We start from the raw sequence: 12500 nt of genomic DNA, 5'->3' as shown, positions 1-12500 counted from the left end.
CATGTAATATCTATATATGAGTGATTCAACGTTTCGAGTGTGCTTTTAGGTCCATGGACTTTATTTGCCAATTCCACCAACTATTAACTGCAGCCAATGGTGTTTTGCACATAGAAAACATTTATCTTTCATATAATACAGAAAGTGTAGATATTATTTTCCTCTGCAAGAATGAATATTTAATACTGGTTTTGGACGTTTTCATGCCGTCCTCGTTTTCCAAATGTCAGATTCAGTCTTCATATTAGCATGTAAAAAACCTTGTTTTTTCCAAGATCATTGCAAATGTTGACGCACGGTAGTTATCACAATATGACAAAATGGTTGAAAAGTCTATTGTGCTTTCCAGTATGCATTCAATTGGCCATTTTGTGTGTGTCCCTTGTCAACATGTTAACCATGTCACACACTGAAACTCCCACCATAAATCAGTAAGGGTTTTGTCCTGAGTCCTCTGACCAATGCCATAAAATGTCATTACCTCTTCGGGTGGTGATGTGAAGACTGTTTGGTAAGTTTTGAGTTCACCTCTTCCATAATTTGATCCATTATTTTCTATGGTCTTAGACCGGGAAAATTGCCTGTCAACTGTGTTCTCAACATAGTCATAAGAACCTGAATTAGAAATCAAGAGTAGGAAAACACAGATAAAGCGTACAAAGACATGAATTGATTAAGGCGTTTTGGTGGAAGTTCTGAGGTCTTCAGTTAGCACAACACTCTGAATATGGCTGAAATGTCAAGCTGTGTCGCCGTCAATTGTGTTACGAATCAGCTATGGCAGTTGAGGAGGAGTATGTTTTTACCATGTTTTTGTATTTTAGGGAGATGGGTTTGTCTGCTCTGTTTTTTATCCTAAAAATGTGCTGACTTGTTCTCCTGCACTGTTGACCGTAACACAGTTAAGTAACACAGTTGACTGTTTTGAAAGTGTTTTTGTACTATTGATCTCTTATGTGTTGGAAAAAAAATCCTATGAACAGATACTAGGGATTATCTCTGGAAAGAGAAGTCTTGTGTAAGGAGGGTGACTAAATTCAAATCAGATGTTACATGGATTTATAATGAAAATCACTGTATGAATCACTGTATGAATCACTGTGAATCATAAAATCCTACTTATGAAGCTCAGCAATCACATTTTCCATATCAGTTGCACAGATTAATGACAACATTCTTGTTAATGGACATAAGCACTTTCAAGCGTATGTTGTTTCAACTGTGTAGTATTTTTATATATGTTTGAAATGACATAGTATTTGTCCATAACACTGTTGACAAAATAATCAAGCAAATGTTCGCTTTCATAAAAATAATTAACAAATGACTTAAGATTAAGCTTGGCAATTTGTTTGCTTGGAAACTTAAATGTATACACTATGGAAACATCTAGGTCATTTTATTTTTTTAAATACTGATAATTGACATTTTGCTTTTGCCAAAAGCGCAGTCGAATCGTAGAATCACTCACATACTGTAAATGAAATAATCTATACTATATATACAGTACGTATATAAAACAACCACATTTAGATCAAGCCCAACAACATGTACCTGCCCTTCACAAATTGACCTTAGTTTGTTTTTTACCTGCTTTTGCATGCACATTTACATTGTCCATGGGATTTAGGGGCGGGGTGACTAATAGTTTGAGTGTGTGCATGTGTGTGTGTGTGTGTGTGCACAGCCAGGGTTTGTGGGGACCGGATGTGAGGATTGTGCGCCCAACCTCTATGGACCCACCTGCAGTTTAGGTAACACACAGACACAGACACAGACACACAGCGCACACAGACCAATGTTACCACTGTAATGCCACTGTGTTTTTAAAGCCGACCTTTTTGACTCTTTTCTCTCTACTTGTGATGTTTGTGTGTGTGTGTTTGTGCGTGCGTGCATGTGCACCAGCGTGCCAGTGTGTGCATGGTTTGTGTAGGGCAGGGATACAGGGAGATGGTTCCTGCACGTGTTTCTCAGGATACAATGGACTATATTGTGACCAGGGTAAGGACCGATTCACCAGTGTGTGTGTAATAATAATGATTATTCTTCTTATAATAATAATAATAATAATGTTATTATATGTACAGAGCTGCCAGACTGCGCGACTCTGAGGTGCGGGCCAGACGCTCGCTGTGTGGAGAAGGCGGGAACCAGGCAGCTGACGTGCCTCTGTAAGCCTGGTTACCTAGGAGACGGAACTCGCTGCACGTGTAAGTGTGTGTTTGTGTGTGTTCGTGTGTGTGTGTGCGTGTGTGTGTGTGTGTGTGCGTGTGCGTGTGAATAAGTGCGTGCGTATAGTGTGCCACTTGCCCTTGCCTGCAGAAGGTTTGTATGTAAATGTGTTATTTATTTTACTTTTTTTCCGTGACGTTTCGGGTAGAACCCTTTCGAAACATCACGGAAAAAATAAAAAAATAATTGGGAGCATGAAATCCTGGTTGTAGCGGACTTCTCTTCTTAGCCGGGGACATTCAGACATATGAAAATTCCACTTGGTTTTCGCCAAACCGCATCATAGCTCATTACCATAGCGTGACTCTACATGCTTTACATGCTGAAATTCACTCTGGTCACTCAGGTCACTTTTCTCCCGACGAATTCCCTTTGGTCACTTAGTCGCGGACCCTCCATAGAGAAATAATGATTTCTGTCGCTCAGGTGGCGTTGGTCGCTGGTGTATATGGGTGTAAACATATGCACACGTGTGTTTAGGTGTAAGTGTAGTGTGTGTGTGTATGTGTGTGTGTGTAATTGTGTGCTCCTGTTGTACTTTTAAACCCTTGTCTGCAGAAGTTGTGTATATATGTGTATATATGTGTATGTGTATATATATATGTGTTAGTGTATAGTCTGTATGTAAGTGTGTGTGAGAGTGTGTGTGTTAGTACACTGGTTTTCAAAGTGGGGGCCTCAGTCTGGTGGGGTGCTAGGGAGACCACAGCAAGTTGAAAAACACCACCCATGTCAGGGGGCATTGTTTGGAATCTTCTGGTATACGAGGGACCTTGTCGTGGTTAAGTTTGGGAACCCCTGTGTGCAGTGGTGGTCCTACAATGAGTTGCACCTTGGTTGACGCCCCTTGGACTTCCCACCCCTTTCGTAATGGCCCCACCCCCGGCAAAACATCAGCAAAAACACTTATAATACCTGACAAAAACTACTGATAATAATGTTATTATTACAACAATGTAGCAATTTGAATATGTTTATAAGTATTTCAACATCTTTATAGAGATTTCCGCGATGGGGCTGGGGTTTCGCTATGGCGCTGCCCCTTCTCAGGTACCGGCCTATGTATATGTATAAGTGTGTGTCTGTCTGTGTGTGTGTGTGTGTGTGTGTGTGTGTGCGTGCATGCATGCGTGCGTGCTTGCGTTCTTGCATGTGTGTGCTCCTGTTGCAGCCATAAACCCGTGTCTGCAGAAGGTGTGCCACACGCACGCGCAATGCACCCACACGGGCCCCAACCAGCACTCGTGCACATGTGTGTCGGGGTACGCAGGAGACGGCCATGTGTGCATGCCCATTGACCCCTGCCAGAGCCAGCTCGGGGGCTGCTCCCCACAGACCACCACATGCATCTACGATGGACCCGGAAGAGTAAGTGTGAAGTGTGTGTGTGTGTGTTTGTGTGTTTATAGTCAAGGTTATGAAATAATTAACGAAATTTGTAGGCATCACCTTCATAATCCTGTGTGTGTGTGTGTGTGTGTGTGTGTGTGTGTGTGTGTGTGTGTGTGTGTGTGTGTGTGTGTGTGTGTGTGTGTGTGTGAGTGTGTGTGTCTGTGTGTGTCTGTGTGTGTGTGTGTGTGTGTGTCTGTGTGTGTGTGCGTGCGTGCGTGCGTGCATGCATACCTGTTTGGGTGCATATGTGTATCTGTGTCTGCCCCAGTCCCACTGTGAGTGTCTTCCAGGCTACGTGAGAGCAAATGATGTGAGCTGTAGGGTCGTTGACAAGTGCAAAGCTGACTCCTGCCACAAAAACGCAGAGTGTTCCATGAGCGGACCCAACACGGTGCAGTAAGTATGGAAACTCACACTCAGGGACGCTGAGAACTTAAGCCAGGCCCAGGATATAGTCAAAGCAGAGAGAGTAGAGAGAGAGAGGTTCCATTGGTCCATTGTTTCCGGGTTCTATTATTACAAAGGGGGGGGACCCCCCTTTAGGCAGACCTAAGGACTGTTCTATTCAATGCTAGGAGCATTATGACACGCCTCTATAGGCAGACCGGAACCTGGTCATGTTAGGTGCCCATAGCAACCTATTACATTGGCATATCTCTATATACGTAGCCCCTTAATGCACGCCGTACCTCCAGTGGCACGCTGTAATAGTCACTGAAATGTAACTACCATAGCACTACAATACTATGACACAACACAGGCCCTTTAGTAATGCACCACGACTTGGTCATTACCACACTGGTAACAACAAATGTATAAAGCCGCGCCTTAAGGGGTTAAAGAATCTCTGGTCAAAGGGCCCCCAACCCAATAGATACACTATAAGGAGGATCCAATTCTGGGCCCTTCCTCTCCCTAGTCCCTGCTGAGACTACGGGCATTTCTCAAAACTCTAGTGTGCGCACTTCCAAGTGTATCAGCATAATTAGTCATGCCCAGTGATTGGATGGTACAGTACCATCCCTTTATACACAGGGGGTGCGAGCTGATCTTATACATGATCTCCGCTCAAAGCATCATTGGGCCGAGGTCAGTTACCATATGCAACACATGCTTTACTGTACACCAAGCATTTAGAAGGCGAACTAGTGATGATTTACGCTAGCCTGATTATCATCGACGTTCAAATCTCTTCGAGACTTGGTCTGACCAAGAGCATAACAATTATCATTTCCCAAACGGCATGGTTGACCCATCTCCCTTGGTTTGCTTATGGTTGTTTGCTTCCCGACAAAGTGAAAGGAGTTCCCGTATTTTCGGGAACTCAGAAAGTACTTGCATTGCTCTTGACCTGACTAGTTGCAACGCTGAAGGTGTTTAGTCACTAGGAGGGCGCGCCCTGGCTAGATTTACACCTAAACAATACACTTTAACATTAAGCCTAACACCAACACTAATTCTTACCCCAACTCCAGCGCAGGTCATGGTTCTGGTTGTACTGGGATTCCCACTATCAATCCGATTCAAGGGGAAATTTGAAGGGATCCTAAGCATGTCTACTCACTTTTGAAATTTCAGGGACAAACTTTCATAATGCACCTGCTTACCGGGGTCAATCTCTGATTGTACTGTTATGCTACTTGTAAATAGCACATTTTGTTGATTTGATTTGATTGTATTATTTTATATCATTAAAGCTGTACCTGACATGTCACATGTGTGTTTGAGAGTCATGATAATAATATCCTTCAGGTGCACGTGTCGAGACGGGTATGTTGGTGACGGTAAAGTTTGTCATGGTAACATTCTGGATCGTCTCAAAGACCTGAACTCCCAACCAGGGGGGACGTGGACCGCTCAGCTCACCAGTGCCATCTCCCTGTTCGGTGGGAATATTTGTTTATAACTTTTTGATTCATTTCACCTTGATTTTACATGGAAAGTTAAGCTATAAACGTGTGTGTGTGTATGTGTGTGTGTGTGTGTGTGTGTGTGTGTGTGTGTTTAGAGTCGGTAGTGTCATGGCCGCTGACATCTCGGGGTCCTTTCACAGTCTTCGTGCCAACCAACAAGGGATTCAGCAAAGGGGCAACAACAGTAAGACAGACAGACAGACAGGCAAACACATACATGCACACACGCGCGCGCACACACACACACACACACACACACACACACACACACACACACACACACACACACACACACACACACACACACACACACACACACAAATAGCAAATCGCAAAGACTTACATCTGTTTTTCTGTGTCTGTCTCTTTCTTCTTGTGTGTGCGTACATGTGTGTGCGTGCATGTGTGCGTGCATGTGTGTGTGCGTGCATGTGTGTGTGTGTGTGTGTGTGTGTGTGTGTGTGTGTGTGTGTGTGTGTGTGTGTGTGTGTGTGTGTGTGTGTGTGTGTGTGTGTGTGTGTGATGTGTACAGTTGAAGGGCTTGCTAGAGGGGGACCAGAGTGCAACTTTATATTTGGTGAAACTGCACCTGTTGGCCGGAGTGAAGGCGGCGGGCACACTGGACGGAAACTTCTACACACTCACTGGACGACAAGCTGAGCTGGTCACAGAGGTGTGTGTGGGGGGGGGTGGGGGTGGGGGGTGGGGGGGTGTTGTTGATTGATTTGGGGGGGGTGTATGTGTGTGTGTGGTCGTTTTTAACCTGGTGAATAATATTTATGTGTATGTGGGTGAGTGTGTGTGGGTGTGTGAGAGAGAGAGTGATGAATGTGTGTGTGTGTTTGTGGGGGGGATGTATTTGTGTGTGTCCGTATTAACCTGGTGAATAATTACGTGTGTGTGTGTGTCTGTGTGTCTGTGTGTCTGTGTGTGTGTGTGTGTGTGTGTGTGTGTGTGTGTGTGTGTGTGTGTGTGTGTGTGTGTGTGTGTGTGTGTGTGTGTGCAGGACAATCTGACGAAGTACCGGCTTTTCGGCAGCAGGAAGAAGGGAACAGTGGTGGAGTCGGGACTTGAGGCATCCAATGGCTTCATTCACATCATCAACAAACTCATGGACACAGTCGCCTCCACTGTTAACAGCAAGAAAGAGGTACTGTGTGTGTGTCTGGGTGTGTCTGTGTGTGTCTGTGTCTGTGTCTGTGTGTGTGTGTCTATGTCTGTGTCTGTTTGTGTGTCTGTGTCTGTGTCTGTGTGTGTGTGTCTATGTCTGTGTCTGTTTGTGTGTTCGTGTGTGAGTCGACTGTATAATTCAGAGGAGTTGGTTAACGCAGGATTTTGGCATTACCATTACAGAGCGGACAAAATCATGAAATGTTGCATGATGCTTCCTTTAGACGCCCTTAATGATTTATTTATACACCATGGGAAAATCCCATTGACTTTTGTGGGAAGAGCTGTCAAAGTAGCCTTTAAGTCATCAGATGTTTAATTACCCAGTTCAGATGTTTAGTTCTTTCTGCCTTTTACATGAGGACTGACACCCCGTTTGTCTTTCTGCCTTGTAGGAAAATCTGATGTGGATCTTGAATAACAACAGCAAGTTTTCCAAGTTTCGAGATCTCCTACAGGTGAACACAGCGCACGAAGCACTGCAGAAACTCACAGCGATTATATGCTGTATCAGTATATATCTCTAGAATACTGATGCTGTATCAGTATATATCTCTATACTACTACAACTACTACTACTACTTACAGTATAATAGTAATATTGTTGATGTTGCTGTTCTGTAGAAGAGTAGTGTGGCATCAGTCTTGGAAGGCGAAGGTCCCTTGACTGTGTTCGCGCCCACCAACACAGCTCTGGACGGTCTGCCAGCAGGATATCTGGAGTTCTTCAACTCCCCTGAGGTACATGCACGCGCGTGTGACTGAGGTCATCTTGCACCTGTTCACCCCCCTCGGAGATCGAACGTGCGATCTTGTCAACTACAACGGTCCGGCAATGGGAGACACAGTACGATACCGCTGGGCCAAGAGACTAGTCTCTCGGTCCCAACGGCACGAGACTGTATGAAGCTATCGGAGGGAGGTTTACCAACGTTCCACGCCAACTCTTTGCTAGTTAGCCTCCGTTACACACGCACACACACACACGCACACACACAGTTACAAAGGTACACAGCCATGCACGCACACATGCACATTGGTTACTGACGGACTCATAATGAGAGCACAATTGCAGATGTGGTTCGGGGTCTATACAGTACTTCAACAGAATCTTTAATGTATCAACAAAAAAATTGATTCATTATATTAACCTCAGGATGTCACACATACATTCATCACAGAAGTGAAGAAATGTACTGTAATGTTATGTAGTATAATGTAGTGTAATATACTACACCAGTCTGCTCTTCTCTTCTCTTCTGCAGGGCTCTACCAAGCTACTGGAGATGATGAGGCACCATGTGGTCAATACGAAGGTACAGTTATAGTAACAGTGTTGAGTCATGTGTTGTGCTAGTGAAGTGTACTATACTGTAGTGTAATATACAGTGATGGACAAAATGGATTCATTAATTAACATCCAGTGCCATTCCAAATGACCTTGTTTTACCTGTCCAAATCAACCAGGTGACCATTCAACCAGCCAATCACCTGGCTGAATAACCTTCACATTCAACCAGCCAATCACCTGTTAAAACCAAATCAAGTTATTTGGAATATGTGTCACTGGATTGTAATTAATAAATCAATTTAGCCCGTCACTGGTAATACTCTATATTGTAATGTATTGTAGTGTGTAGTATGGTGTAATGCAATGCAATGCAATGTAATGCAATATAATGTGTTACTGTATGTAGTATGGTGTGGTGCAATGTTATGTAGTGTGGTAATGTAAAATGTAATGTAAGGCAGTGTGCAATTTAATGTCTATCTTTTCAGGTGGATGTGTTCAGCATTGTGTCCCAGTCGGCCATGACAACAATGGCCAACCAGCTGATAAATGTGAACACAACAGACGAGGTACTGTACAGGTTTGGGTTAAGGGTTGATAGCGGTTCTGCGACTATTTACATTGTGACTGATATCTTGTTGCAACCGAATTTTGCCATGCTATTGCCATGGTATTGCCATTGCCATGTTATGGTATGATTATGTGCGCGAGGTCTCATGCCATGAATCATATAGCCAGTGGAACAAGTTGAGTAATGAAGTGTATTAAAAGACTGTGTAAAAAGTAGGAGCAGGTTTGCACACTAAATAAGACACTAAGGTCAACCACAAGGAGGTTTTTTTAATTTTTCTCAGAGCAGAGTAGAGCAGACGTTTCAGGTTGCTGCCATCATCAATGCTCTCTGTGCTCTACTCTGCTCTAGAAAAATAAAAAATAAAAAACCTGTGCTTGACCTTAGTGTCTTACTTAGTGTGCGAACCTGCTCCTACTTTGAACTATACTTTTTGGATCCACGCACCAACTTTATTTTTCTAAACATCTAGAGCACATCTACCCTTGCCTCCTAAAAAGAGTAGTTGACATTACGCATACATTTTAATTTGACCAGTGCCATAGCCTTAGCCCTAAAGCCCAATTTGAGACTCATCGCACTCAGTACACCCTTGAATTAATAAGGCATTAGGCCTATGCGCTAGATTTGTAGGTATTTATAACTGTCAATGTAATGTACCATGAAGCATTATGAGTGTTTTCATAATGCATGGTGAGAAATAATGATGCACGCTATAATTCATTATATATGCACTCATAATGCACTATAGATATGGGCTTCAAGTAAAGTGTTACCTAACTTTGTAGTAAGGTGATCCACTGGTGGAAAAGTGTGCATTATGAGTATACAGATAACTAACTACTGTAAGTACTGTATAATCAATTTGGCACAGGAACCAGTGTTTACTCTGGGTTATACTGTAGAGACAGTCACTGTGTAACATGAAATCGGATATGCTGAATATAGTGTATTCGAATATAGCAATTTTATTGTAGGAAAAATACCTAGCTGCTATATGATTGTTGCACATCAGCGTTGGTCTCCAAACAATGTGCTGCATTTCTCTGTGTGTGCCAGACAGGCCCTCAAATTAGGAAAATACTTAATGTTCATTAATGCTGTATAAAATGATGTATACTGTATACATGCGCACTCTAGTTTGGGAATCCCTGCACTACAGTTTATTACTATTAGATATAAACTAAATATGAGTAAAAATAAATATCACATTTTAACTTAAAAAAATATTACTCTACATGTACCATAACCATGGAAATCATTCCACTCCAATGACGACCATGTTGAAAATGTATTTCAATAGGTGGAATAATAGTAAATAGTACATCATCATTAAATTCATCATTTGGGTTTTCCGTGGGTGCTACTCAATCTCCGGGGGCACACACTTAGTACATTTTGGTGACAAAGTTGCCCGAAAAGTGCTGGGCACACATTCCCTCTGTCCCCAGGGGAAATTATGTGTGTCTCTGTGTGTGTGTCTGTGTGTGTGTGTGTCTGTGTCTGTGTGGGTGTGTGTGTGTGTGTGTGTGTGTGTGTGTCAAGTTGTCGGTTTTGTTTTGTTTTTTGTTTTGGTTTTTAAGGTTGCTTGTTTCTGGATTTTTTGTTTGGTTGACCACTGTGCTGATTTCCCCAACTAGAAAAGGAGTACATCTGATGAGGTGTAAGGTGCAGGATTCCACTCGAAGGGATTTGACAAGACAACGGTTTTCCTTTTTGATTTCCTCTCTTTTTTTTTCTTTTTATTAAAGTTCAGTGATTATTTTCCAGTTGAGAGAAAAGGACTTGGCTCAAGGCAACAATTCAAGGTCAATCAAGGCTTTTTCGTCCGTCTTTCCCCTAGGTAAAAAACCTAGAGGGAGACGTACAAACAGAACAGAAATTTGGAAAACAGAAATTAGTCAAGGGTAATAAATACAAAATGTTCATGTGCAAATGTAGCAATGTGCAAATAAGCAGGTAATAAACAATTTATCAAAAATAGACTCTGCAACACCATTACTCTACAAACCCAGACTATAAATACAAGTTATAATGATTTTAAGACAGTTCTAAATAAGATTGTCCATAAATAAACAGATTGAATTTTTGTCCATAAGAACCCACACTATAAAGTGCCAAATGCACGCAAGTCTCGGAGCCGAGCCATTTCTGCAATATGAACATCAAACGCAGAGGTCAGCCATTACTTGTGCCAGGGCTATTTACCTTACAACTACAACGAGAAGGATTTGCAAAAGTGAAAGAAAGACTACATATTTACACAAACAAACCTGGAGCACAACTGAACCACATTGTGGTTTGCTACAACCGCTACCGAGAGAAATAAACAGCGCTTACCGGCTTCCCCTCAGCTTTCAGACGTGGTTTTGCACAGTGGTTCACAAGTATTGCAAGCAAGCAAACCAACCTTCGTGTGCATCACAGGCTGTGCCTTTTCAGACTGAACCTAGCCAGTTGATTACGCACCTGTGCACCAAGTTTGCCGCGCAAACCAAATTACTGGAAACGAGCGCAGCTGACGCTGATCAGCTGCCTCGCGCTTCTACTATGTAGACACGTTCCTCACCAATCAGCCAATTAGTGCTTGCTGTGCTCTAACACCTTTTTTCCCCCCATGTTTTTTACTATTTTTTCCCCGTGCGTTTCTTACCAGTGGAATTAAGTATTAAAAATGAAAACAAACAGCCGCAGACCTGGTCTGACGCGACAGTGTGTGTGTGTGTGTGTGTCTGTGTGTGTGTGTGTGTGTGTCTGTGTGTGTGCGCGCGTGCATGCGCGTGTGTGTGTGTGCGGTGTGTGTGCGTGTGTACTGTGTGTAGGGGATGATTATGGTAGAGGGGGGCCGTGTGCGCGAGGCGGATGTGGAGGCCAAGAACGGACGACTCTATTCGCTGGACACAGTGCTGATCCCGCCCACCATCGAGCCTGTGCTGAATCAGAGGTGTGATAGCACATCAATCACAAGCACGGTGAGAGCTCACATGACTCGCTCTATCTCTTAACCCCCGGACTGCAGTCTAGAATTTTGGTTGACTTTGATTGTTATAGACTAGATTTTTATATGACAGATCTGGACACTTTTTTTAAAAAGCAAATGGTGTTATGTAGAGGCGCCAGAGGTGGGGTGAGAGGTGGGGAAATGGCTTATGATTAATAAAAAGCACTCTGGCTCTGTCCTATCTCTCTCTCTCTCTCTTTCTCTCTCTCTCTCTCTCTCTCTCTCTCTCTCTCTCTCTCTCTCTCTCTCTCTCTCTCTCTCTCTCTCTCTCTCTCTCTCTCTCTCTCTCTCTCTCTCTCTGTCTCTCTCTCAGGGTCAGTGTGTGTCCTGTCATGAGGCTCTGGAGCGATTTGGGGAGTGTCAATTGGTAAGCACACACACACACACACACACACACTTTCCAGAATTCATGTTGCCCATTCACAAATGTTAACATTTTCACAAATGCTTGTAACTATTCATTATGACTGGGAAAATGGCCCTTTTCATACATCTTCTCTGCCCTTTTGAATTTCCAGAAATAGACAGTTCTAGCTGCAAAACATACTGAAATTTGGTCATTCTAGTAAATATTTGTTTATTATTAAGTAAATATTCATGAAAAGATCAAATTTGGTTGCCTGATTATCATCGACTTTCAAATCTCTTCGAGACATGGTCTGACCAAGAGCATAAAAATTAAAGCCTCCCTAGGATTGCTACTGGTTGACTGGTGTCCGACGAAGTTCCCAATTTTTCTGGAGATCAGAAACGATATTTACATTGCTCTTGGCCTGACTAGAAGCAACGCCAAAGGTGTTGCATCACTAAGAGGACGTGAACAAGAGGCAGAACAGTTTCAGCATAGTTGCAATACCTACTCTGGCCACTATCCAGAGCTAAAGGTACTGTCTTACAAATCAGAAAGGCAGTAACTATGACGAGCTA

The 12500-nt window shown here is 43.0% G+C and overlaps 1 protein-coding gene across 1 annotated transcript in view; it reads left to right on the top strand.

Moving 5' to 3' along the window:
- Window positions 1–12500, top strand: part of stab2 (stabilin 2) — a 59143-nt gene that overhangs the window by 6656 nt on the left and 39987 nt on the right. The window contains exons 5-19 of the mRNA XM_063211512.1: window positions 1688–1754; window positions 1909–2004; window positions 2091–2213; window positions 3407–3603; window positions 3896–4023; window positions 5380–5513; window positions 5636–5724; window positions 6073–6213; window positions 6547–6690; window positions 7106–7168; window positions 7335–7451; window positions 7976–8026; window positions 8490–8570; window positions 11395–11544; window positions 11887–11940. Coding sequence (XP_063067582.1) covers window positions 1688–1754; window positions 1909–2004; window positions 2091–2213; window positions 3407–3603; window positions 3896–4023; window positions 5380–5513; window positions 5636–5724; window positions 6073–6213; window positions 6547–6690; window positions 7106–7168; window positions 7335–7451; window positions 7976–8026; window positions 8490–8570; window positions 11395–11544; window positions 11887–11940 — 1635 coding nt within the window. The remainder of the gene's footprint in view (window positions 1–1687; window positions 1755–1908; window positions 2005–2090; window positions 2214–3406; window positions 3604–3895; window positions 4024–5379; window positions 5514–5635; window positions 5725–6072; window positions 6214–6546; window positions 6691–7105; window positions 7169–7334; window positions 7452–7975; window positions 8027–8489; window positions 8571–11394; window positions 11545–11886; window positions 11941–12500) is intronic.

The sequence above is a fragment of the Engraulis encrasicolus genome, chromosome 12 (genome assembly GCF_034702125.1).
Source record: "Engraulis encrasicolus isolate BLACKSEA-1 chromosome 12, IST_EnEncr_1.0, whole genome shotgun sequence".
Lineage (NCBI taxonomy): Eukaryota > Metazoa > Chordata > Actinopteri > Clupeiformes > Engraulidae > Engraulis > Engraulis encrasicolus.
The sequence above is the reverse complement of the archived record's forward strand: the minus strand, read 5'-3'. Positions and strand labels throughout refer to the sequence as shown.